Here is a 25,166-nt window from a genome sequence, read left to right as displayed (position 1 = left end):
TCACCCGAACAGCGTCTCCCACTTACCCTGACACTTGTAGGAGGACAGGGAGAAGCGCAGGGCGTCTGTTCCGCACTCCGGGATCCCGCGCGGAAAATCCCGTTTCTGCGAAAAGAGAAATGAAACTGATGAGGGCGCGGAGCTCCCCCCCACCGCCCCCGCCGGAAAAAAAACGTACGCCCAAACCCTCCCACGGCGGGCGACTGCGGCACGCGAGAACTCCGCGAGGGAAAGCCGGCGGATACATCAACAACAGCTCGCAGCGCCTTTAACAGAGTAAAAAACGTCCCCCAGGGCGCTTCACGGGAGCCCCGGGGGAGGGAGGGTCGGCACGAGGCACGAGGCACGAAGTCTTACAAGAAAACGCGAATTCCCCTCCCACCCAAACCGAGATCTGGTGTAAACAACCTGAACTACACACTCCTCAGGAGAGGCAGGAACATAGGAACAGCAGGAGGCCATTCAGCCCCTCGAGCCTGTTCCGTCATTGAATTAGATCATGGCTGATCTGTATCTTAACTCTATCCACCCGCCTTGGTTCCATGTCCCTTAATACCCCTACCTCACAAAAATCCATCAATCTCAGTTTTGAAATTTTCAATTAACTCCCAACCTTGAACAGTTTTTTGGGGGAGAGAGTTCCAGATTTCCACTCCCTTTGTGTGAAGAAACGCTTCCTGACATCACCCCTGAACGGCCCAGCTCTAATTTTAAGGTTATGCCCCCTTGTTCTGGACTCCCCCACCAGAGGAAATAGTTTTTCTCTATCTACCCTATCAAATCCTTTAATCATCTTAAACACCTCAATTAGATCACTCCTTAATCTTCTATACTTGAGGGAGTACAAGGTTAGTCTGTACAACCTGTCCTCAGAATTTAACCCTTTTAGCCCTGGAATCATTCTGGTGAATCTGGGCTGCACCCCCTCCAAGGTCACTATATCCTTCCTGAGGTGCGGTGCCCAGAACTGAACGCGGTGAACACAGTCTGCTGCCTTCCAATCACTCCCGACACCCCGTCACCGCTCCCAGCGACTACCAGAAGGGCCACCAATATCAGTGAGGCCCCTCGGGTGGGGTACAGGGGCCCCTCAGGCGGAGCTCAGGGCTCCGGTGCCACTTGGACCGAATCTGACCAGCTTGTCTCAGGAGGGCAGGGGGGTCTCCAAGACCATCGGCGGAGGCCGCTGGCACGGGCGGTGAGGCAGGGGCCAGAGACTTGGGAGGGGTCGAGGGGCCAGAACCCGCCCCCTTATACCCACGGCCAGTGGGCAGGAGGAGTGTGCGACCATGCTGGGGACCGGGAAGGGGATGACACTGGCACAGTGCTGGCCCGTCTCACGGTCGAGGTGCACTCGGGTACATACCCGTTACCCGCTGTCAGACTGGCGCGGGCCTCTGACAAGGTTTGCCAGCTGGTGACTCTCCTCCTTGAGGGTGGAGGACCGGGGTGGGAGGTGGAGTGAGCAGGGTGGGTGGTTTCTCACTCGTTTGGTTCGGAGACTCAGCGACGGGTTTGAACGTCTCAGGAGAGCGGTCAGCAGGGGCGGCTGGAGCAGGGGGAAGATTCCAGTCACTCACCTGACCCTCCTGTGCGACGTGGGTCTCCTGCGGGTCCAGGTTTCCCTCCTGCAGCTTCTCGTGGAGACGCTGAAAGGAAACAGAATTCAGCAATTCGACTGACCAGGGAGTGACATCTGACGCATAGAGCAAGAAGACGGACTGGGCTGGGGGGGCATGCAGGAGGTGTGACAAACAAGTGAGAGAGGCAACAGGGCGCGCGGCACGGGCAAGAGGGCGCGCGGCACGGGCAAGAGGGCGCGCGGCACGGGCAAGAGGGCGCGCGCGTAAAACAGAGTGCGAGTGGACGCGGTACCTGCAGCGAGATCCCACCGATGACGTCCAGCGGGTCGATGACGTTCCCCAACGACTTGCTCATCTTCCGCCCGAGCGCGTCTCGCACCATGGAGTGGAAGAGGACCTGCGACAGACGAGAGGCAGACGGTGGGGTCAGGGAGACTCGGAGACCAGACACAGCGCCAACGGACAGAGGCTAACGCTCCAGGGCTGGGGAGAGAGGCAGTCACCCATACACTAACCCACCTGGCGTCCCTCCCCTAAAACACCCACCTGTCGGAAGGGCAGCTCTCCCGTCAGATGCTGGCCCAACATCACCATCCGCGCCACCCAGAAAAAGATCAGGTCGCTCCCCGTCTCCAGCAGCGAGTTGGGGTAAAAGTTCCGCAGATCGGCCGTCTGTCATGTAAAAGAAAAAAAACTTGCATTTTAAAGTGTCTTTCACGATCTCAGGACGTCCCAAAGCGTTTTACAGCCAATGAAGTACTTTTTTTTTTAGTACAGTTGTAATTTAGGAAACACAGCAGCCCATTTGCGCACAGGAAGATCCCACAAACAGCAATGTGATAACGACCAGATGATCTCTTGGCTGAGGGATAAATATTGGCCCAGGACACCGGAGAGAACTGCCCTACTCTTCTTCAAAATAGTGCCATTTTACATCCACCTGAGAAGGGCAGACGGGGCCTCGGTTTAACGTCTCATCCAAAAGACCGTGTAGCGCTCCCTCAGTACTGCACTGGGAGTGTTGGCCTAGATTTTGTGCTCAAGTCCCTGGAGTGGGGCTTGAACCCATGACCTTCTGACTCAGAGGGGAGAGAGTGCTGCCAACTGAGCCATGGCTCAGGAAGCAGCAGCGGTTGGGGGTTCAGGGGGGTCCGGGTCTCGATTCCCACCCCCACCTATCACTCACCTCTTGCGGCCATCCCAGTGCTGCAAACGGGAAGAGAGCTGAGGAGAACCATGTGTCCAGGACATCGGCATCTGTGGATCAGAGAAACAAAGGGAACAATGTGAGAACAGACTCCCGCCCAAACCAGACTAATGTGGGCTGGCCCAGGTCAGTACTGTACAGACACACACACCCAGTCCAGGCCTGGGTCAATACTGTACAGACACACACCCCCAGTCCAGGCCTGGGTCAATACTGTACAGACACACACCCCCAGTCCAGGCCTGGGTCAATACTGTACAGACACACACACCCAGTTCAGGCCTGGGTCAATACTGTACAGACACACACACCCAGTTCAGGCCTGGGTCAATACTGTACAGACACACACACCCCCAGTCCAGGCCTGGGTCAATACTGTACAGACACACACACCCAGTTCAGGCCTGGGTCAATACTGTACAGACACACACCCCCAGTCCAGGGTCAATACTGTACAGACACACACACCCAGTCCAGGCCTGGGTCAATACTGTACAGACACACACACCCAGTCCAGGCCTGGGTCAATACTGTACAGACACACACACCCAGTTCAGGCCTGGGTCAATACTGTACAGACACACACACCCCCAGTCCAGGCCTGGGTCAATACTGTACAGACACACACACCCAGTCCAGGCCTGGGTCAATACTGTACAGACACACACACCCAGTTCAGGCCTGGGTCAATACTGTACAGACACACACACCCCCAGTCCAGGCCTGGGTCAATACTGTACAGACACACACCCCCAGTCCAGGCCTGGGTCAATACTGTACAGACACACACACCCAGTCCAGGCCTGGGTCAATACTGTACAGACACACACACACAGTCCAGGCCTGGGTCAATACTGTACAGACACACACCCCCAGTCCAGGCCTGGGTCAATACTGTACAGACACACACACCCAGTTCAGGCCTGGGTCAATACTGTACAGACACACACACCCAGTCCAGGCCTGGGTCAATACTGTACAGACACACACACCCAGTCCAGGCCTGGGTCAATACTGTACAGACACACACACCCAGTCCAGGCCTGGGTCAATACTGTACAGACACACACACCCAGTCCAGGCCTGGGTCAATACTGTACAGACACACACACCCAGTTCAGGCCTGGGTCAATACTGTACAGACACACACACCCCCAGTCCAGGCCTGGGTCAATACTGTACAGACACACACACCCAGTTCAGGCCTGGGTCAATACTGTACAGACACACACACCCAGTCCAGGCCTGGGTCAATACTGTACAGACACACACACCCAGTTCAGGCCTGGGTCAATACTGTACAGACACACACACCCCCAGTCCAGGCCTGGGTCAATACTGTACAGACACACACCCCCAGTCCAGGCCTGGGTCAATACTGTACAGACACACACACCCAGTCCAGGCCTGGGTCAATACTGTACAGACACATACACACAGTCCAGGCCTGGGTCAATACTGTACAGACACACACCCCCAGTCCAGGCCTGGGTCAATACTGTACAGACACACACACACAGTCCAGGTCTGGGTCAATCCTGTTTGTTACCCTGTGTCAGTGTAATCTCGGTCTCCTCTATTCCGTGCTTCTTTGCCGCGTTCCTTCGTGCCTCATCCTCCGTCCTACCGATTACCCAGAGCTCGCTCGAGTCCTCCTGTGACACAGGAGAGGGGAAGTCAGTGCTGTGGATACAGGAACTGTCCTGTGGGTGACAGGAGGTAGCCTCCCCTCCCCTGCTCCGCCCTCCCCTCCCCTCCCCTCCCCCCCGCTCCGCCCTCCCCTCCCCCGCTCCGCCCTCCCCCTCCCCCCCGCTCCGCCCTCCCCTCCCCCGCTCCGCCCTCCCCTCCCCCGCTCCGCCCTCCCCTCCCCCGCTCCGCCCTCCCCTCCCCCGCTCCGCCCTCCCCTCCCCCGCTCCGCCCTCCCTCCCCCGCTCCGCCCTCCCCTCCCCCGCTCCGCCTCCCCTCCCCCGCTCCGCCCTCCCCTCCCCCGCTCCGCCCTCCCCTCCCCTCCCCCGCTCCGCCCTCCCCTCCCTCCCCCGCTCCGCCCTCCCCTCCCCTCCCCCGCTCCGCCCTCCCCTCCCCTCCCCCGCTCCGCCCTCCCCTCCCCTCCCCCGCTCCGCCCTCCCCTCCCCGCTCCGCCCTCCCCTCCCCTCCCCCGCTCCGCCCTCCCTCCCCCGCTCCGCCCTCCCCTCCCCTCCCCGCTCCGCCCTCCCCTCCCCTCCCCCGCTCCGCCCTCCCCTCCCCTCCCCCGCTCCGCCCTCCCCTCCCCTCCCCCGCTCCGCCCTCCCCTCCCCCTCCCCACGATCTAATGCACCCTCGGTTGTGCTGTGCGTGGTTTTCTTTGAGAGGGAGATCGAGGGGGTAAAAGTTCAGAGATCACCTGCATCTCCAGGTCACGCGAGCCGGGGAACGAGACACGATAGGCTGGAATCTGATGACCCCACCACAGCTGTCGAGATATGCACCAATCACTGGAAAACAAGAGATTGTGGGGTGGGTGGGGGGATAAACGGTGGTGAGACCGAGCCCTGGTCCTGTCTCCGAGCTAAACCCTCCTCTGCCCAATCCGCTATTACCTCACGTTCACCTACATGTTCACCCCCGCTGAGGGGGGGCTGGATCGACAGGGGAGGAACTCCAGATACTGCCAGGGCTTCTCCCCATTCATCCTCTCACTCACTTCCTCCACACACCACACAAGTTAGCAGCGTGGGGATCACTAGATGATAAAGGACCAAGGCCCACCTCGTTCGCCTTCCCCCATCCGAGTAGACTCAGGATACAATGATAATGGAGCTGTTCACTGATCAAAGCAATCGGTCTCCATCAATTGGTCAACAACAGACCCAGAGGTGGGACGAGAAAACCCCCCCAGTTGGTGGAGAGCTTTGGGAGCCTTTTCCCTCCTGAGTCTGTTCCACTTCCCACACCTCACTTCTCCAATTATTCACACACTGTGTCCCGATGGTGAACACAGCCTCTCGAATCTGGGGATAGACCCGGACAGGGAGACCGAACAAATCTAACCAGCTACCCAGGGCGGGCGAGGGCCGGGGGGGGGGGGGGGGGGGGGGGGGGGGGGGGGGGGGGGGGAGGAGTTCACCTTGACTCAGAGTTCACACACAAGCGGAGAGATCAGGGAGTGACGGTTACTCTGACCCAGACAGCCTACTACCATATTAGACTGTGATCGGCACAGAACGATCCCCCCTGTCCCTGTAACTCTGTGTCGCGCCTCCCCCCACCCCCCCCATTCTCTGTAACAACATGTCTCGCCTCCCCCCCCCCCGAGCACTGACCTGATTTTGGCGAGCCAGCTGTTCCAGGTCTTCTGGAGCGAAGGGGGGATGAAGCTCAGACGCCCCTGGTCCACGGCCTGCGGGACAGACAAACGTTAACGACCGGGCGCCGCTCCAGCACTCACTCATCCGCGTTCTCCGCACCTTACCGGTGTCCACGGCAACGACCCCAGACAGCGAGAATCGCGATGGCTTCCATCCGTGTAACGGACTGACCGCCATCGGAGGCGCAAATCAGGCCCGGCGCACTCCAGGGAAAATGGATTCCTCGCTCCGCCCCCTCGCCAGCGGCCCCCTCGCCAGCGGCCCCCCCAATCCAACCGCATCTCGCCAGTGCCGGACTCAGCAGGAATCCCATCGCCGCACATCGCAGACAGAAGCCAGAGCCTCACATCCGCACAATCACCCGCTACTGTGACTGGGTATCAACGTCTGTGATCTCCATTCGGATCCAGCCCAGGTAGAGGAAATGGAGGTTCATCATTGACAGTGGGACTGGGTGGTACAGTGGGTCAGACACTGTCCTTTCCCCCTCTGGGACTGGGTGGTGCAGTGGGTCAGACACTGTCCTTTCCCCCTCTGGGACTGGGTGGTACAGTGGGTCAGACACTGTCCTTTCCCCCTCTGGGACTGGGTGGTGCAGTGGGTCAGACACTGTCCTTTCCCCCTCTGGGACTGGGTGGTACAGTGGGTCAGACACTGTCCTTTCCCCCTCTGGGACTGGGTGGTACAGTGGGTCAGACACTGTCCTTTCCCCCTCTGGGACTGGGTGGTACAGTAGGTCAGACACTGTCCTTTCCCCCTCTGGAACCTGTTACTCGTTTTACCAAACTGTGACGTAAATTAAGTCGAGGGGAACGAGGCGAGACCCCCTCACATGGGGAAGGTTTCTGGACGAATTGCTCGTCCGTTCAGCCACTTTCCCCCAATATTAAATTCTTGCCGTTTCTAGCCGCTCCTGGGGCTCTCTCCGTGCCGATGGCCCGGTTTTTCCCGTAAGTGAGCAGGTGTTAAAGGAGCAGCGCACTCACCGCCATCGCAGCCTCCGCGAGCTCCCGGCACCGCACGTACCACTGGCTCTTCACAAGCGGCTCCACCACATCACCGGATCGGCTGTAAGAGAGCGGTGAGGACGTCAATCGGGGAGCTGGGGTTGGGGGGGTGAGGTATCCCGGGGAGAGACTGGACCCCGGGGAGAGTCAGTGTTGAAACCCCCCTCCCCCAAATACAGCATGCCCAGTGTTAAACCCCACCCCCCTCACATTCCCAGACCCTCTCCTCACCTGCACAAACGCAACACCATGGCGTGTTCCTTCGAACCACGATACAGGCCTCGCTCTGACAGAGCAGCCAGCACCAATCCACGAGCATCGAATCGCTTCACACCCTGCACCGAGACAGGAGAGAGAGAGAGAGACAGACAGACAGGAGAGAGAGAGAGACAGACAGGAGAGAGAGAGAGAGACAGGAGAGAGAGAGAGACAGACAGACAGACAGACAGGAGAGAGAGAGAGAGAGAGAGACAGACAGACAGACAGACAGACAGACAGGAGAGAGATAGAGAGAGATAGAGAGAGATAGAGAGAGAGAGAGAGAGACAGAGAGAGACAGAGAGAGACAGACAGACAGACAGACAGACAGACAGACAGACAGACAGACAGACAGACAGACAGACAGACAGACAGACAGACAGACAGACAGACAGACAGACAGACAGGAGAGAGAGACAGACAGACAGGAGAGAGAGACAGACAGACAGGAGAGAGAGAGAGAGACACAGACAGACAGGAGAGAGAGACAGACAGACAGACAGACAGACGAAAGAGAGAGAGAGATAGAGACAGACAGACGGGAGAGAGAGAGAGAGAGAGAGACAGACAGACAGACAGACAGGAGAGAGAGAGAGACAGACAGACAGACAGGAGAGAGAGAGAGAGAGACAGACAGACAGGAGAGAGAGAGAGAGACACAGACAGACAGGAGAGAGAGAGAGAGAGAGACAGACAGACAGGAGAGAGAGAGAGAGAGAGACAGACAGACAGACGAGAGAGAGAGACAGACAGACAGACAGGAGAGAGAGAGAGAGAGAGAGACAGACAGACAGGAGAGAGAGAGAGAGAGACAGACAGACAGGAGAGAGAGAGAGAGACAGACAGACAGACAGGAGAGAGAGAGAGAGAGACAGACAGACAGACAGACGAGAGAGAGAGAGACAGACAGACAGGAGAGAGAGAGAGACAGACAGGAGAGAGAGAGAGACAGACAGACAGACAGGAGAGAGAGAGAGAGAGACAGACAGGAGAGAGAGAGAGAGACAGACAGGAGAGAGAGACAGACAGACAGACAGAGAGAGAGAGAGACAGACAGACAGGAGAGAGAGACAGACAGACAGACAGACGAGAGAGAGACACAGACAGACAGAAGAGAGACACAGACAGACAGACGGACAGGGGGAGAAAGAGAGAGAGAGACAGAGCCTCAGTTAGAGTCCTGTTACTATCGATCAATTCCCCATCAGTATCCTGTTACTATCGATCAATTCCCCATCAGTATCCTGTTACTATCGATCGATTCCCCATCAGTGTCCTGTTACTATCGATCAATTCCCCATCAGTGTCCTGTTACTATCGATCAATTCCCCATCAGTGTCCTGTTACTATCGATCAATTCCCCATCAGTGTCCTGTTACTATCGATCGATTCCCCATCAGTATCCTGTTACTATCGATCGATTCCCCATCAGTGTCCTGTTACTATCGATCGATTCCCCATCAGTGTCCTGTTACTATCGATCGATTCCCCATCAGTGTCCTGTTACTATCGATCGATTCCCCATCAGTGTCCTGTTAATTCCCCATCAGTGTCCTGTACTATCGATCGATTCCCCATCAGTATCCTGTTACTATCGATCGATTCCCCATCAGTATCCTGTTACTATCGATCGATTCCCCATCAGTGTCCTGTTACTATCGATCAATTCCCCATCAGTATCCTGTTACTATCGATCAATTCCCCATCAGTGTCCTGTTACTATCGATCAATTCCCCATCAGTATCCTGTACTATCGATCAATTCCCATCAGTGTCCTGTTACTATCGATCGATTCCCCATCAGTATCCTGTTACTATCGATCAATTCCCCATCAGTGTCCTGTTACTATCGATCGATTCCCCATCAGTGTCCTGTTACTATCGATCGATTCCCCATCAGTGTCCTGTTACTATCGATCGATTCCCATCAGTATCCTGTTACTATCGATCGATTCCCCATCAGTGTCCTGTTACTATCGATCGATTCCCCATCAGTATCCTGTTACTATCGATCGATTCCCCATCAGTGTCCTGTTACTATCGATCAATTCCCCATCAGTATCCTGTTACTATTGATCAATTCTTTCAGCAGGTAACACTGCATTGATCATACACCAGCCTCGCCCCTCGTACCCCCCTCGCCCCATCGAATCCCCCTTGACCCCATAGCCTCCTCGTTACCCCCTCACCACCACCTCGCCCCTACTGTCGACCAGCTGACGTTTTCTGATACCTGTAGCCAGTCACCACTCTCGGTTGCCATGGTTCCGTCCTCGTTGAAGACGGAGATGAGGGGGAGCTGGTGTTTCAGGCCGAGCTCGTAGTCGGTGTGGGTCGTGAGCTGGAGTCACCTTCACAGCACCTGCGAGGTAGAGAGGCACGGGATTCAGGTCAGGAGCTGTCCGCGGAACCGCACGCTAATCTCCACGGCAACACTGGCCGTGCAATCCAGGGGGGTGGAGGGAAACACCAGGGGGGTAACACCGTCACTATGTTCCTCATGGGGTCCCAGGTCAGTGGGTCAGCACCACAGCACATGCTCTGGACCGCCCGCCTCGACATTCCGAGTATTGAATTACAGGGAACAGAATTCTGAGCTTTTACCTGTGCCGAACTCACGGTCGACCAGCGGATCGGTGAGAATGGGCAGCAAGCGGCCCGTGAAGGGGTGGTGAAGCCATTTCCCGAGGAGATGCTGTGAGGAGGGAGAGGACGTGGTTAGTGAGCTGAACGTGCACTGGCAGGAGCTTAGTTACAATTCCCCAAAACCCCTGAAATGAACCTTTCCCCACACAGGTCTCGCCCTGGTCTGTGGTGATCATCGATTCCTGCAGAGAAGGAATTACCATCAGAATCAGAGATTTAAATATACTGATCAACCATAAATCAGACAGCGAGAGTGAGAGAGAGAGAGACAGCGACAGCGAGAGAGAGAGAGAGAGAGAGAGAGAGAGACATGCACGAGTGAGTTAGAGAGTGCAAAAACATGGAGTACACAGATTGAGTGAGACAGAGACACTGAAGAGAATGAACAAGAGATGGAGCAAGGGGAGACACAGAGAGTAAACAACAGAATGTGAGACTGAGCACAGCACAGAGAGAGAGATGGGGTGAACGAGAGAGAGAGAACAAACGAGAGCGAGAGAGAGAGAGAGAGAGAGAAAAAGGGAAGGAAAGGAGGAAGGAAAGGAGGAAGGAAAGGAGGAAGGAAAGGAGGAAGGAAAGGAGACACAGAGACACGCACCAAATAGAACACTCGTCCAAGTAATTCCCCCCATAATTTTCTCTGTTCTAATCTGAAGATGACAAATATTCCACTGACACTAATTACCCTCCCACACCTTGCCTCCTCTGGTCCTCACCTAGGTCATCAGACTATTAGACTGTTGGGGCATCGCAGCCAGACTGATCCTGTACTCTCCCGACCTTTGCAGGCACTCACTTTCCAGCAGGAGTCATTGGACAGTGCACAGGAGCGGGAACCCTGGCTGATTTTTCCCCTTCCCTAACCCAGGGGGCACGTGAGGCCGATTGTACGCCCCAACCCCGCCCGTCTCACCGTTGTACCGACCGTCGTCTGGGTGTACCGCCACTGCCACGTCGCCCAGCATGGTTTCCGGGCGCGTCGTCGCCACGACAACCTCCTCACCTGAGCAGAGAAAAGGGAGATTGAGTGCGAGGAGAGGGCAGATGAGACACAAATATTAACCCCGTACTGTAGAGTAACACTGCCCGGGGACTGGTCTCACCCCTGGGCCATCCAACGGGTCGGAGGTTAAGTGAAACGTGTATCGGGTAGTGTGTCATATAATAAGTTAAGGGCTTAGCAGAGGTAAAATACATCGTGGGATGGTTAGCATGGAGGGCATCAGTAAAGGAGGTGTAGAAACCGCACAGGTGGGATTCGACAGAGGGCTTAGAACATTTAGCAGGAAATGAGTAAAATATCTTAACAATAGTGACGTCAGTGCTGTGCGTTACAAGTTTATTCTGATAGAGGCTAAACGCAAGGTTTAGACTGGGGCACAAGGACTCTGCAGGCTAAACAAAGCAAATAGGAGGTGTTGTCATTTTTAAGGCAATTTAAGAAACATCAATTGGAGACATGTCTGGGTTAAGTTGCTAGTATCATGGGAAGTGTGAGGATGTTTACAGTCTTGTAAGTCTATCTCACCTTCTACAGATCAGAGTTATTTGCATTCTGGTGAGTGGAGTGAAGTCTTGGAGTTAATAGGTGACTAACTTTGAACCCTGATGTTGCTTAGGAAATGTCCATACATGCATATATTTATAGATATACACAAGTGGAGACTCAAGTCTGAAAACTGCCTAGTGAGGTGTAGCCCCGTATCCCCCAATGGGTCTTCTACTTGTGAGTATATAGACGTATTGCTTGCATGCGCTACTCGGTGCGTTCTCTTTAACATCAGTCAGGTATTTCACTGGCTCATGGGTTTCCAGTGGAGGCTGGATCTGACCCCAGGGTCTGGGTGCGTCACTTTTTATCCAGGCGAGAGTCACAGGACTCCCCCCTCCCCTCCCCTCACACACACACACACACACACACACACACACACACCTGGTCTGGACAAGATAGGCCGGACTCCCCCTCCCCTCACACACACACACCTGGTCTGGACAAGATAGGCCAGACTCCCCCTCCCCTCACACACACACACCTGGTCTGGACAAGATAGGCCAGACTCCCCCTCCCCTCACACACACCTGATCTGGACAAGATACTAACGAGACCCCTCACACATACACCTGGTCTGGACAAGACAGGCCAGACTCCCCCTCCTCTCACACACATACCTGGTCTAGACAAGGTATCACAGAATTATAGAAATTTACAGCACAGAAGGAGGCCATTCTGTAGGTACTTTTTAAACGTGATGAGGGTTTCTGCCTCCACGACCCTTTCAGGCAGTGAGTTCCAGACCCCTACCATCCTCTGGGTGAAAAAATTCCCTTCAGTTCCCCTCTAATCCTTCTACCAATTACTTTAAATCTATGCCCCCCTGGTTGTTGACCCCTCTGCTAAGGGAAATAGGTCCTTCCAATCCACTCTATCTCGGCCCCTCATAATTTTATATACCTCAATTAAATCTCCCCTCAGCCTCCTCTGTTCCAAGGAAAACAACCCCAGCCTATCCAATCTTTCCTCATAGCTAAAATTCTCCAGTCCTGGCAACATCCTCGTAAATCTCCTCTGCACCTTCTCTGGTGCAATCACATCTTCCCTGTAATGTGGTGGCCAGAACTGTGCGCAGTACTCAAGCTCTGGCCTAACAAGTGTTTTATACAGTTCTAGCATAACCTCCCTGCTCTTATATTCCATACCTTGGCTAATAAAGTATTCCATATGCCTTCTTAACTACATTATCTACCTGCTCTGCTACCTTCAGGGATCTGTGGACATGCACTCCAATGTCCCTCTGTTCCTCTACACCCCTCGGTATCCTCCCATTTATTGTGTACTCCCTTGCCTTGTTTGCCCTCCCCAAATGCATTACCTCACACTTCTCTGGATTGAATTCCATTTGCTACCTTTCTGCCCACCTGACCAGTCCATTGATATCTTCCTGCAGTCTACAGCTTTCCATACTGCCAATTTTTGTATCATCTGCAATCTTCATAAATCATGCCCTCTACATTTAAGTCTAAATCATTGATCTATACCACAAAAAGCAAGGGACCTAGTACTGAGCCGTGTGGAACCCCACTGGAAACAGCCTTCCAGTCACAAAAACACCCGTCGACCATTATCCTTTGCTTCCTGCCACGGAGCCAATTTTGCATCCAACTTGCCACATTCCCTTGGATCCCATGGGCTTTTACTTTTCTGACCAGTCTGCCATGTGGGACCTTGTCAAAAGCCTTGCTAAAATCCATGTACACTACATCAAACGCACTACTCTCATCAACCCTCCTCAAAAAATTCAATCAAGTTAGTCAGGCACGACCTTCCCGTAACAAATCTATACTGACTGTCCTTGATTAATCCGTGCCTTTCTAAATGATGATTAATACAGTCCCTCAGAATTGTTTCCAATAATTTGCCCACCACTGAGATTAGGCTGATGCCTGTAATTATTCGGTCTATCCTTTTCTCCCTTTTAAACAACGGTACAACGTTAGCAGTCCTCCAATCCTGCGGCACCATGCCTGTAGCCAGAGAGGATTGGGAAATGATGGTCAGAGTCTCTGCTATTTCCTCCCCTGCTTCTCCTAACAGCCTGAGATACATTTCATCCGGGCCTGGTGATTTATCTACTTTCAAAGATGCTAAACTATAGTCCTCTCTTACTATGTTTATCCCATCCATCATTTCATACTCCTCCTCAACTACAATCTCTGCATCGTCCCCCTCGTTTGTGAAGATGGACGCAAAGTATTCATTAAGAACCATACCCACATCTTCCGCCTCCACACACAGGTTACCTTTTTGGTCTCTAATAGGCCCTTACTCTTTCCTTAGTTATCCTCTTGCTCTTTATGTATTTATAAAACATCTTTGGGTTCTGCCAATATTTTTTCATGCCCTCTCTTTGCTTTCCTAATTTCCTTTTTAATTTCACCCCTGCACGTTCTATACTCCTCTAGGCTTTTTGCAGTATTGTGCTCTTGGTATCTGACATAAGCTTCCCTTTTTTGCCTTATCCCACCCTGTATGCCCCTTGACATCCAGGGGGCTCTAGATTTGGCAGTCCCACCCTTTTTCTTTGTGGGAACATGTTTACTCTGAACCCACACTATCTCCTCCTTGAATGCCTCCCACTGATTTACTTTCAAGTAGCTGTTTCTAATCCACTTTTGCTAAATCACTTCTCAGCTTAGTAAAATTGGCCTTTCCCCAATTGAAAACTTTTACTCCTGGTCTATCTTTGTCCTTTTTCATAATTACTCTAAATCTAACTGAATTATGATCACTACCACCAAAATGCTCTCCCTACTGATACTCCTTTCACCTGCCCAGCTTCATTCCCTAAAACGAAGTCCAGAACTGCCCCCTCTCTTGTTGGGCTTGCTACATACCGGCTAAAAAAGTTCTCTTGAAAGCACTTTAAGAATTCTGCGCCCTCTATACCTTTTATACTGATTGTATCCCAGTTAATATTAGGGTAGATGAAATCCCCTATTACTGCCCTATTGTTTTTGCGCTTCTCAGAAATTTGCCTACATATTTGCTCCTCTATCTCCCTTTGACTGTTTGGGGGTCTATAGTACACTCCCAGCAGTGTGACTGCCCCTTTTTTGTTCTTTAGCTCAACCCATATGGCCTCCTTTGATGATCCTTCTAACATATCAGGTACTCCAGACTCCCCCTCCCATCATACACACCTGGTCTGGACCAGGTACTCCAGTCTCTCCCTCACACTCACCTGGTCTGGACCAGGTACTCCAGTCTCTCCCTCACACACAGAATCTGGACAAGATACTCCAGATTCCCCCTCCGCCAAAAACTTTCTAACAACAGTCTGTAGATCGCCAACCAGAAACTCACCAGAATCTTCCGTCAAGTAAGCAAAGTTCACCAGCTCGCCGAAAGTGACCTTTTCCTGGTAACCAGGGACGGTGATGTCGGTGCGGCCACTCAGCGCCCGGCTCTCTACCTGCAAAAGAGGCGTGCCGTGATGGGGTCAGAGGTCAGGTGTGACACAGTCTTCAGGGCGAAGGTGAAAGTGCAAGGGGGTTACAAAGATTGGGGGGGGGGGGGGGGGGGGTGCATGGACGGAGACCAGAACCGGGAACCTCAGGGAAGCTCCAATGGGGCATTGCCCAGAGGAAGGCGGAGTCTCGCCAACCAGCTGTTTACAGTGGGCCTCCGGGGGGGAGAGAGAGGAGGAGGGGTGTTAGCAGCAAAAGCAGTTTCACCTTCTGCGTTACCAACAAAAGTCTCTGCTGCTCTGTGATGGAGTTCGATCCCAGTCGGGTTTGTCCTGGAGCCCGGTTTCTGACACACCTCTAACCACAGCGAGACCCCCTCCCCCTGCCACCCCACAACAAGTCGGAGGAGGTTAACCCTGGCCAGTAGTCTCAGGTACACCAGGGCAGCAGGACATGGGATCCCAGGGTCACGTCTTAGGTCAGAGGGTAACCAGGAAGGGCAGGACACCAGTCACATTTCAGTAAAAGAACCCCTCGCCGGATTGGCGAGCTGTTTTTCTGGGAGGGTGAGACCGCACGAGCAGAAGGGCCTTTTCATTTCCATCTTTACTGGAAAGGAGAAAAGAAAAAAACAGACAAGACAGACTAGTAAGTGTGGGATTTTTAACATCCACCTGACCAGGCAGACTGGGCCTCTGGGAAACATCTCATCCAATAGACAGCACCTCTGGGAATGCAGCACTCCCTCAGCACTGCAGTGAATTGTCAGCCTGGTTTATAAACGAAAGACAAGATTTGCATTTATATAGCGCCTTTCACGGCCTCAGGACGTCCCAAAGTGCTCTACAACCAACGAAGTACTTTTGAAGTGTAGTCACTGTTGTAATGTAGGAAATGTGGCAGCCAATTTGCGCACAGCAAGATCCCACAAACAGCAATGGGATAATGGCCAGATAATCTGTTTTAGCGATGTTGGTTGAGGGATAAATATTTGCCCCGAACACCAGGAAAAACTCCCCAGTTCCGCTTCAGAATAGTGCCATGGGATCTTTTGCATTCACCTGGGAAAGCAGACAGGGCCTGTTTCACGACTCATCCGAAAGGCGGCACCTCCGACAGTGCAGCACTCCCTCAGTACTGCACTGGGAGTGTCGGCCTGGATTATGCGCTCAAGTCTCTGGAGTGGGACTTGAACCCACAACCTTCTGACTCAGAGGGGAGAGTGCTGCCCACTGAGCCACGGTTGACATTGGAGAGGGGTGAGGGGCTCCTGGGAAGGAGTGCAGGAACAGGCAGCACGAAACAAAAGACCCGAACCTTCCACTGGGATTGCCAGGGGAACGTTCGAACTCAGGCTGATGGAACGTAGGAACAGTAGGAGGCCATTCAGCCCCTCAAACCTGTTCCACCATTCAACTAGATCATGGCTGATCTGCATCTTAACTCCATATCCCTCGATACCGTAAACTGAGAAAAATCTATCGATCTCAGTCTTGAACGCTCCAACTGTCCCCCTGAATCCACACCCTGTGGGGGAAGAGAGTTCCAGATTTCCACTCCCCTTTGTGTGAAGACATGTTTCACCCCTGAATGGACTAGCTCTAATATTAAGATCGTGTCCTCCTCGTTCCTGACTCCCCCACCAGAGGAAATAGTCCCGGGTGTGTTTGTACCTCGATGTCGGATATGGCGGAGTTCAGGGCACACGACCAGTTGACCAGCCTCTGGCTGCGGTAAACCAGACCCACCTCGTGCAGCCGCACAAACGCCTCTGTCACAGCCTCCGAGAAGTCCTGGGGGCCGGGGGGGGGGGGGGGGGGGGGGGGAAGGAAAGAGAAGCAGATTAGACACTGGGGAGGTACGGCACGATTATCCAACGGGACAACCGAAACAGAGACGCAGAGTGAGTGTCCAGCGCGGGCAGCTCGCACCAAATCCAACGAGCGCGGCGATGGCAGCTGTGATTTCACATCGAGCATCAGCGAACGAGAGGCCGGCGACCGGCCGAGAGGCAGCTGCAGATCTGGGTGGGGGAAAAAAAATCACAGTGCCGCGCCCACGGCGAAGGGGCGCGGTCACGCGCCGCGCCCACGGCGAAGGGGCGCGGTCACGCGCCGCGCCCACGGCGAAGGGGCGCGGTCACGCGCCGCGCCCACGGCGAAGGGGCGCGGTCACGCGCCGCGCCCACGGCGAAGGGGCGCGGTCACGCGCCGCGCCCACGGCGAAGGGGCGCGGTCACGCGCCGCGCCCACGGCGAAGGGGCGCGGTCACGCGCCGCGCCCACGGCGAAGGGGCGCGGTCACGCGCCGCGCCCACGGCGAAGGGGCGCGGTCACGCGCCGCGCCCACGGCGAAGCAGGCACGGTCACTCACCGTATCCATGGTGAAGCAGGCACGGTCACTCACCGTATCCATGGTGAAGCAGGCACGGTCCCAGTCCAGCGAGGAGCCCAGACGCCGCAGCTGTCTGTAGATCTCATCCCCCTTCCTGCCAATCACAAGAGGTCAAGAAACAAAGACTCACATTGATATATTGGCGCCTTTCATGACCTCAGGACGTCCCAAAGCGTTTTACAGCCAATAAAGTACTTTTTTTTTGAAGTGTAGTCACTGTTGCAATGTAAGAAGTGCGGCAGCCAATTTGCGCACAGCAAGATCCCACAGACAGCAATGAGATAAACGACCAGATCATCTGGTTTTAGTGTTGGTTGAGGGTTAAATATTGATCAGGACACTGGGGAGATCTCCCCTGCTCTTCCTCGAAATAGCGGCTGGGGATTTTTTTTTTTTTTTACAGCCACCTGAGGGGGCAGACGGGGCCTCAGTTCGATGCCTCATCCGAAAGACGGCACCTCCGACAGTGCAGCACTCCCTCAGAACCGCACCGGGAGTGTCGGTCTGGATTACGTGCTCAAGTCTCTGGAGTCGGACACAAACTTCTGCCTCAGAGGCGAGAGTTGCTGCCCACGGAGCCACGGCCGACACCGAAGGTCACGGGCTGGGCTCGCCGAGCGAGGACGGCGAATTCGTCGAGAGAGAGAGAGAGAGAGATACACTTACGCCTCCCTCCAGCGCCACACCTCCCCCAGGAACTGGGCCCGCGTCAGGTCCCGCCGGCGGATCCCGCGCTCTCTCCATAACTGCTTCTCCACCACCACCTGCCCGAGAGAAGGGAAAGAAACCAGACCGAGCGTGAGTTACGTCACCGCGGCTCAGACCTGCGCACCGGGCCGGTTCCGCCATCACCGCCCGCCACAGCAAGCGTGTCTCCCGCGGCGACCGTCAGCGCTCCACCGTAGGCGGCCGCGCCTTCAGCTGCCGAGGCCCCAAGCTCTGGAATTCCCTCCCTAATCCTCTCCGCCTCGCTACCTCTCTCTCCTCCTTTAAGACGCTCCTTAAAGCCTACCCCTTTGACCAAGCTTTTGGTCACCTGTCCTAATATCTCATGTGGCTCGGCGTCAAATTTTGTCTGATAATCGCTCCTGTGAAGCACCTTGGGATGTTTTTCTACGTTCAAGGCGCTATATAAATGCAATTTGTTGTTGTTTTATGTTTCGTGCAGACAGTCGGACTCGAGCGCGGGGAGCGGTTTCAACACCATCGCGGTGTCACCTGACTCAGAGACGGGAGTTAGGAGGACCCGGGTACAGCAGTGCCCATCAGGGAGTCGAAGTGGGAGGGAGTGGCGTGACGTGACGCACTGTACATTAGGTGCCGAGAGCAACAGCCAAGCATTCGACCAAACCTTATGGTCCTTTCATCGCCCTTTTCTGTCGCCAGGCCCCTCGCTGTACACTCAACACCCCTGGGTCTGGGTCACAATTACACAGTACCATGTCGTGGTAATGTTACTGGACTCGTCATCCTGAGAACGTGAGTTCAAATCCTACCACAGCGGTTTGGGAATTTGAATTCAGTTCAAAAAATCTGCTATCAGTAAAAGTGACAGTGAAGCTGTCGGATTGTCGCAAAAAACCCAACTGGTTCAACTAATGCCCTTTGGGGAAGGAAACCCGCCGGCCGTACCCGGTCTGGGCCTATAACCCATCCACCACCCTAATCATTCACTCCCTTCACCACCGGCACACAGTGGCTGCAGTGTGTACCATCCACAGGATGCACTGCAGCAACTCGCCAAGGCTTCTTCCACAGCACCTCCCAAACCCGCGACCTCTACCACCTAGAAGGACAAGAGCAGCAGGCGCATGGGAACACCACCACCTGCACGTTCCCCTCCAAGTCACACACCATCCCGACTTGGAAATATATCGCCGTTCCTTCATCGTCACTGGGTCAAAATCCTGGAACTCCCTTCCTAACAGCACTGTGGGAGAACCTTCACCACACGGACTGCAGCGGTTCAAGAAGGCGGCTCACCACCACCTTCTCAAGGGCAATTAGGGATGGGCAATAAATGCCGGCCTCGCCAGCGATGCCCACATCCACAGCATGAAATAAAAAAACAACACTGTGAAAGGGTGAGTTACTGGTGACTCTGTGTGAGAGGGTCCCTTCTGCAGCCGGGGCCGAGTGCGAGTGCTGGGGCCGAGCGAGAATGCAGGTACAAACGCAGATGCAATTTACAGATTGGATCAGTCGCAGAACCCACCTGAGTCGCGATTCCCGCGTGGTCACAGCCTGGAACCCAGAGAACCTTCCAGCCCTGCATCCGCCGCCTGAAAGAAAGGTCAAGGCTTTTAAACTTTCAACTTAACCATCAGCTCAGGCAACATTAACAACCACTAGTGCACAAGGAAGGCAGTACAATCACTGGTGCTGTTTAAACACACTACAGACACAAGAAAATCACACTTACACTTCTGGTGACACTTGCATAGAAATTACAGCACAGAATCAGGCCATTCAGTCCAGTAACAGACCTGTACCCACCAGTACTGTACCCCAGGGTTATACAGTGATACACCTGTACCCACCAATACTGTACCCAGTGTTATACAGTGATACACCTGTACCCACCAGTACTGTACCCCAGGGTTATACAGTGATACACCTGTACCCACCAATACTGTACCCAGTGTTATACAGTGATACACCTGTACCCACCAGTACTGTACCCCAGGGTTATACAGTGATAGACCTGTACCCACCAGTACTGTACCCCAGGGTTATACAGTGATAGACCTGTACCCACCAATACTGTACCCCAGGGTTATACAGTGATACACCTGTACCCACCAATACTGTACCCAGTGTTATACAGTGATAGACCTGTACCCACCAATACTGTACCCCAGGGTTATACAGTGATACACCTGTACCCACCAGTACTGTACCCGTTATACAGTGATACACCTGTACTGACTACTACTATATCCAGTGTTGTACAGTGATAGACCTGTACTCACCAGTACTGTACCCATGTTATACAGTGATAGACCTGTACCCACCAGTACTGTCCCCAGTGTTGTACAGTGATAGACCTGTACCCACCAGTACTGTACCCGTGTTATAGTGATAGACCTGTACCCACCAGTACTGTACCCGTGTTATACAGTGATAGACCTGTACCCACCAGTACTGTCCCCAGTGTTGTACAGTGATAGACCTGTACCCACCAGTACTGTACCCCAGGGTTATACAGTGATACACCTGTACCCACCAGTACTGTACCCGTTATACAGTGATACACCTGTACTGACTAGTACTATATCCAGTGTTATACAGTTAATAGATCTGTACTCACCAGTACTGTACCCAGTGTTATACAGTGATAGACCTGTACCCACCAGTACTGTACCCGTGTTATAGTGATAGACCTGTACCCACCAGTACTGTACCCAGTGTTGTACAGTGATAGACCTGTACTCACCAGTACTGTACCCAGTGTTATACAGTGATAGACCTGTACCCACCAGTACTGTACCCGTGTTATAGTGATAGACCTGTACCCACCAGTACTGTACCCAGTGTTGTACAGTGATAGACCTGTACCCACCAGTACTGTACCCCAGTGTTGTACAGTGATAGACCTGTACCCACCAGTACTGTACCCCAGTGTTACACAGTGATAGACCTGTACCCACCAGTACTGTACCCCAGTGTTGTACAGTGATAGACCTGTACCCACCAGTACTGTACCCCAGTGTTGTACAGTGATAGACCTGTACCCACCAGTACTGTACCCCAGTGTTACACAGTGATAGACCTGTACCCACCAGTACTGTACCCCAGTGTTACACAGTGATAGACCTGTACCCACCAGTACTGTACCCCAGTGTTACACAGTGATAGACCTGTACCCACCAGTACTGTACCCAATGTTACACAGTGATAGACCTGTACTCACCAGTACTGTACCCGTGTTGTACAGTGATAGACCTGTACCCACCAGTACTGTACCCGTGTTATACAGTGATAGACCTGTACCCACCAGTACTGTACCCAGTGTTGTACAGTGATAGACCTGTACCCACCAGTACTGTCCCCAGTGTTGTACAGTGATAGACCTGTACCCACCAGTACTGTACCCCAGTGTTACACAGTGATAGACCTGTACCCACCAGTACTGTACCCAGTGTTATACAGTGATAGACCTGTACCCACCAGTACTGTACCCAGTGTTACACAGTGATAGACCTGTACCCACCAGTACTGTACCCAGTGTTATACAGTGATAGACCTGTACCCACCAGTACTGTACCCAGTGTTACACAGTGATAGACCTGTACCCACCAGTACTGTACCCAGTGTTATACAGTGATAGACCTGTACCCACCAGTACTGTACCCAGTGTTACACAGTGATAGACCTGTACCCACCAGTACTGTACCCAGTGTTACACAGTAATAGACCTGTACCCACCAGTACTGTCCCCAGTGTTATACGCGACAGACCCAAGACGCAGAGACTTACCATCGGACCACAGCGTCTTGGATTGCGACAGTCAGGGCGTGGCCCAGGTGGAGGGAGCCGGTCACATTGGGCGGAGGGATACACAGAGAGAAGGTCGCGTCCTTGCGGTGGGACAAACGGGCCTGCGGAGGAAGAACCGGTAAAGATGGTCACGCAGAGCCCCGCCCGCTCCCTCTGACTCGCCACGAGTCGCCCAAACACAGAATCACCCAAAAAATGACCCAAGGGGCAGAAGGCACACCCGACACTCTGAATATTGGCACCCCCCCGGGCGAGAGAGTGTACCATACATGTACAGGAGACACACATATACATCAAAGGGGCATGTACTGTACGTGTACAGGAGACACACATACAGCAAAGGGGGGGGGTGTACTAGACATGTACACTTGCATCAAAGGGAAGTGTACTATACATGTAATGGAAACACACACTCGTGCACTGTGCACCAGGCAGCAGTGAATTGTTCCCTTCACTCGGTGTGCACTGTGGCGTCAGGCTCACACACGTGCTGCCGTCTTGTCCATGACTCCCACCCACCTCCGCCCCTCCCTCGACCCCCCCCATCCGCCCCCTCCCTCGACCCCCCCATCCGCCCCCTCCCTCGACCCCCCCATCCGCCCCCTCCCTCGACCCCCCCATCCGCCCCCTCCCCGTGCCCTCTGATCTGCCTTATGCACAGACCATACTCACGTGATACTCTGGTTTGAAGAAGCCTTGCTGCTGCCACCAGGGGTACCAGGCAGCCTCCACGTACTGCGGACTGTACGAGTCTGGCAGGGGCACAGAGGTATCTGCAACCGAAGGACAGAGTTAGGAACGGGGTCTGAGAAGTCAGACTCCCCCAGTCTTCCCAGAGCTCGAAACAGGGTCTGAGAAGGTGTCCGACTCCCCAGTATTCCCAGAGTTAGGAATGCTGGGCATGTCGGATATTTTCAGACCCTGTTCCCAAAATTCCGTGTCAACTTGGTAAACCGACCATAGAATGAACACTTCCCCATCAGGACAAAGACTGGTCACAAGATGATTATGGACGAGAAAGGCCATTCAGCCCATCAATCCAGGAGAGAGCAACCAGACTGATTGAGGGATTGGATTTTTTTTTTATTCGTTCATGGGATGTGGGCGTCGCTGGCGAGGCCGGCATTTATTGCCCATCCCTAATTGCCCTTGAGAAGGTGGTGGTGAGCCGCCTTCTTGAACCGCTGCAGTCCGTGTGGTGACGGTTCTCCCACAGTGCTGTTAGGAAGGGAGTTCCAGGATTTTGACCCAGCGACGATGAAGGAACGGCGATATATTTCCAAGTCGGGATGGTGTGTGACTTGGAGGGGAACGTGCAGGTGATGCTGTTCCCAGGTGCCTGCTGCTCTTGTCCTTCTAGGTGGTAGAGGTCGCGGGTTTGGGAGGTGCTGTTGAAGAAGCCTTGGCGAGTTGCTGCAGTGCATCCTGTGGATGGTACACACTGCAGCCACTGTGTGCCGATGGTGAAGGGAGTGAATGTTTAGGGTGGTGGATGGGGTGCCAATCAAGCGGGCTGCTTTGTCCTGGATGGTGTCGAGCTTCTTGAGTATTGTTGGAGCTGCACTCATCCAGGCAAGTGGAGAGTATTCAATCACACTCCTGACTTGTGCCTTGTAGATGGTGGAAAGGCTTTGGGGAGTCACTCGCCGCAGAATACCCAGCCTCTGACCTGCTCTTGTAGCCACAGTATTTACATGGCTGGTCCAGTTAAGTTTCTGGTCAATGGTGACCCCCAGGATGTTGATGGTGGGGGATTCTGCGATGGTAATGCCGTTGAATGTCAAGGGGAGGTGGTCAGACTCTCCCTTGTTGGAGATGGTCATTGCCTGGCACGAATGTTACTTCCCACTTATGAGCCCAAGCCTGGATGTTGTCCAGGTCTTGCTGCATGCGGGCTCGGACTGCTTCATTATCTGAGGGGTTGCAAATGGAACTGAACACTGTGCAATCATCAGCGAACATCCCCATTTCTGACCTTATGACGGAGGGAAGGTCATTGATGAAGAGCGATTGTGTAAACTGGGCTTGCATAATGCCCTCAATGGAAAAGATCGAGAGGCGATACGATTGCTGTTTTTAGGATTCTAAAAGGGACTGGATAACGTGGACCATGACAAGCTGTCTCGCCTTGTCCAGAACAGCAAACTGAAGTTCTACCTTTCTCTCCTACCTTTCTTCTCTCCGGCTGGCGTCGGCACGCAGTAAGCAATCACCTCCGGCTCCGACCACCCCTGCTCCCCTTTGCCCTGTGAGAATCAGAAGCTCAGTTATTCCGTGAGTCGAACCACAATTCGAACCCTAGGCGCATTTACCCTCGACACGAGGGCGCTGACAACGTTCAAGGCTCTGTTCTGACCTGAGCAGAGTCCCAACACGTCAAACCCTTTCCCCATCACTCCTGCTGTAAATCCTGGTGCCCTGGATTAACTCCAGTGGGAGAAATACCTCTTTTTCTCCCCTACTCAAGTAAAACAGGGTACAGTAGCCTAGTGGCTTTGAAGTGCAGTCACTGTGGCAACGCGGCAGCCAATTTGCACACAGCAAGATCCCACAAACAGCAATGAGATAAACGACCAGATAATCTGTTTTTTTTAGTCGTGTTGGTTGAGGGACATTGGCCAGAACGCCCCTGCTCCTCTTCGAAATAGCGGCCGTGGGATCTTTTACGTCCACCCGAGAGGGGCAGACGGGGCCTCGGTTTAACGTCTCATCCGAAAGACGGCACCTCTGGCAGTGCGGCTCTCCCTCGGCGCTGCACCGGGAGTGTCGGCCTGGATTTTGTGCTCCAGTCTCTGGAGTGGGGCTCGAACCCGCTGACCTCCTGACTCTGAGGCGAGAGAGTGAGTTGAGTGACTGAGTTTGCGATGACGCCCGTGGGGAAAGTGGGTGAGACGGCCCGGTGACCGGAGCGGGTGATGTGAAGGGGTCTGAGCTCAGGGAGGGGAGGGGGGGGGGGGGGGAGGGGAGAGGCTCCATCCATCCGACCTCCCCCCCCGCCCGCCTCTCACCGCCCGGCTCCCGGGCCCACTCCGGGACTCGATCTCCGTCAGTCTCCGCCGCTGCCGCCGCTCCTTCTCCGCTCGATCGCGGACCGGGCTCTGGGACCCCGGCCCGGCCCCGCTGCTGATCCAGGCCGCGGCCCGGGGGTAGAGCGGGGCCTGAGGCAGAGCCTCCCGAGTGCAGAGCCGCAGAAACATTGACGGCAAGTCGGTGCCCGGCGGCGGCCTGGCCGACTAAACCTGCACCATGGGCGCCGCCATCTTA

At 54.2% G+C, this 25,166-nt stretch overlaps 1 protein-coding gene across 1 annotated transcript; it reads right to left on the bottom strand.

The window, feature by feature from the left end:
- On the bottom strand, positions 1-25,166 carry vars2 (valyl-tRNA synthetase 2, mitochondrial). Its single transcript, XM_067973764.1, is given in 23 exon segments — positions 1-105; positions 1,581-1,649; positions 1,876-1,980; positions 2,130-2,255; positions 2,770-2,840; positions 4,340-4,445; positions 5,171-5,261; positions 6,090-6,166; positions 7,121-7,202; positions 7,373-7,476; positions 9,632-9,730; positions 9,732-9,760; positions 10,003-10,093; positions 10,944-11,047; positions 14,906-15,014; positions 16,683-16,802; positions 17,415-17,496; positions 18,069-18,166; positions 19,618-19,684; positions 21,882-22,003; positions 22,575-22,675; positions 24,073-24,148; positions 24,911-25,166. Coding segments are annotated over 23 exon segments (2,223 nt in total). The 5' UTR covers positions 25,100-25,166.

Source organism: Heptranchias perlo, chromosome 39 (genome assembly GCF_035084215.1).
Source record: "Heptranchias perlo isolate sHepPer1 chromosome 39, sHepPer1.hap1, whole genome shotgun sequence".
In the NCBI taxonomy this organism is placed as follows: Eukaryota; Metazoa; Chordata; class Chondrichthyes; order Hexanchiformes; family Hexanchidae; genus Heptranchias; species Heptranchias perlo.
Note: the sequence above shows the minus strand (reverse complement) of the source record. Positions and strands in the feature narration are given on the sequence as shown.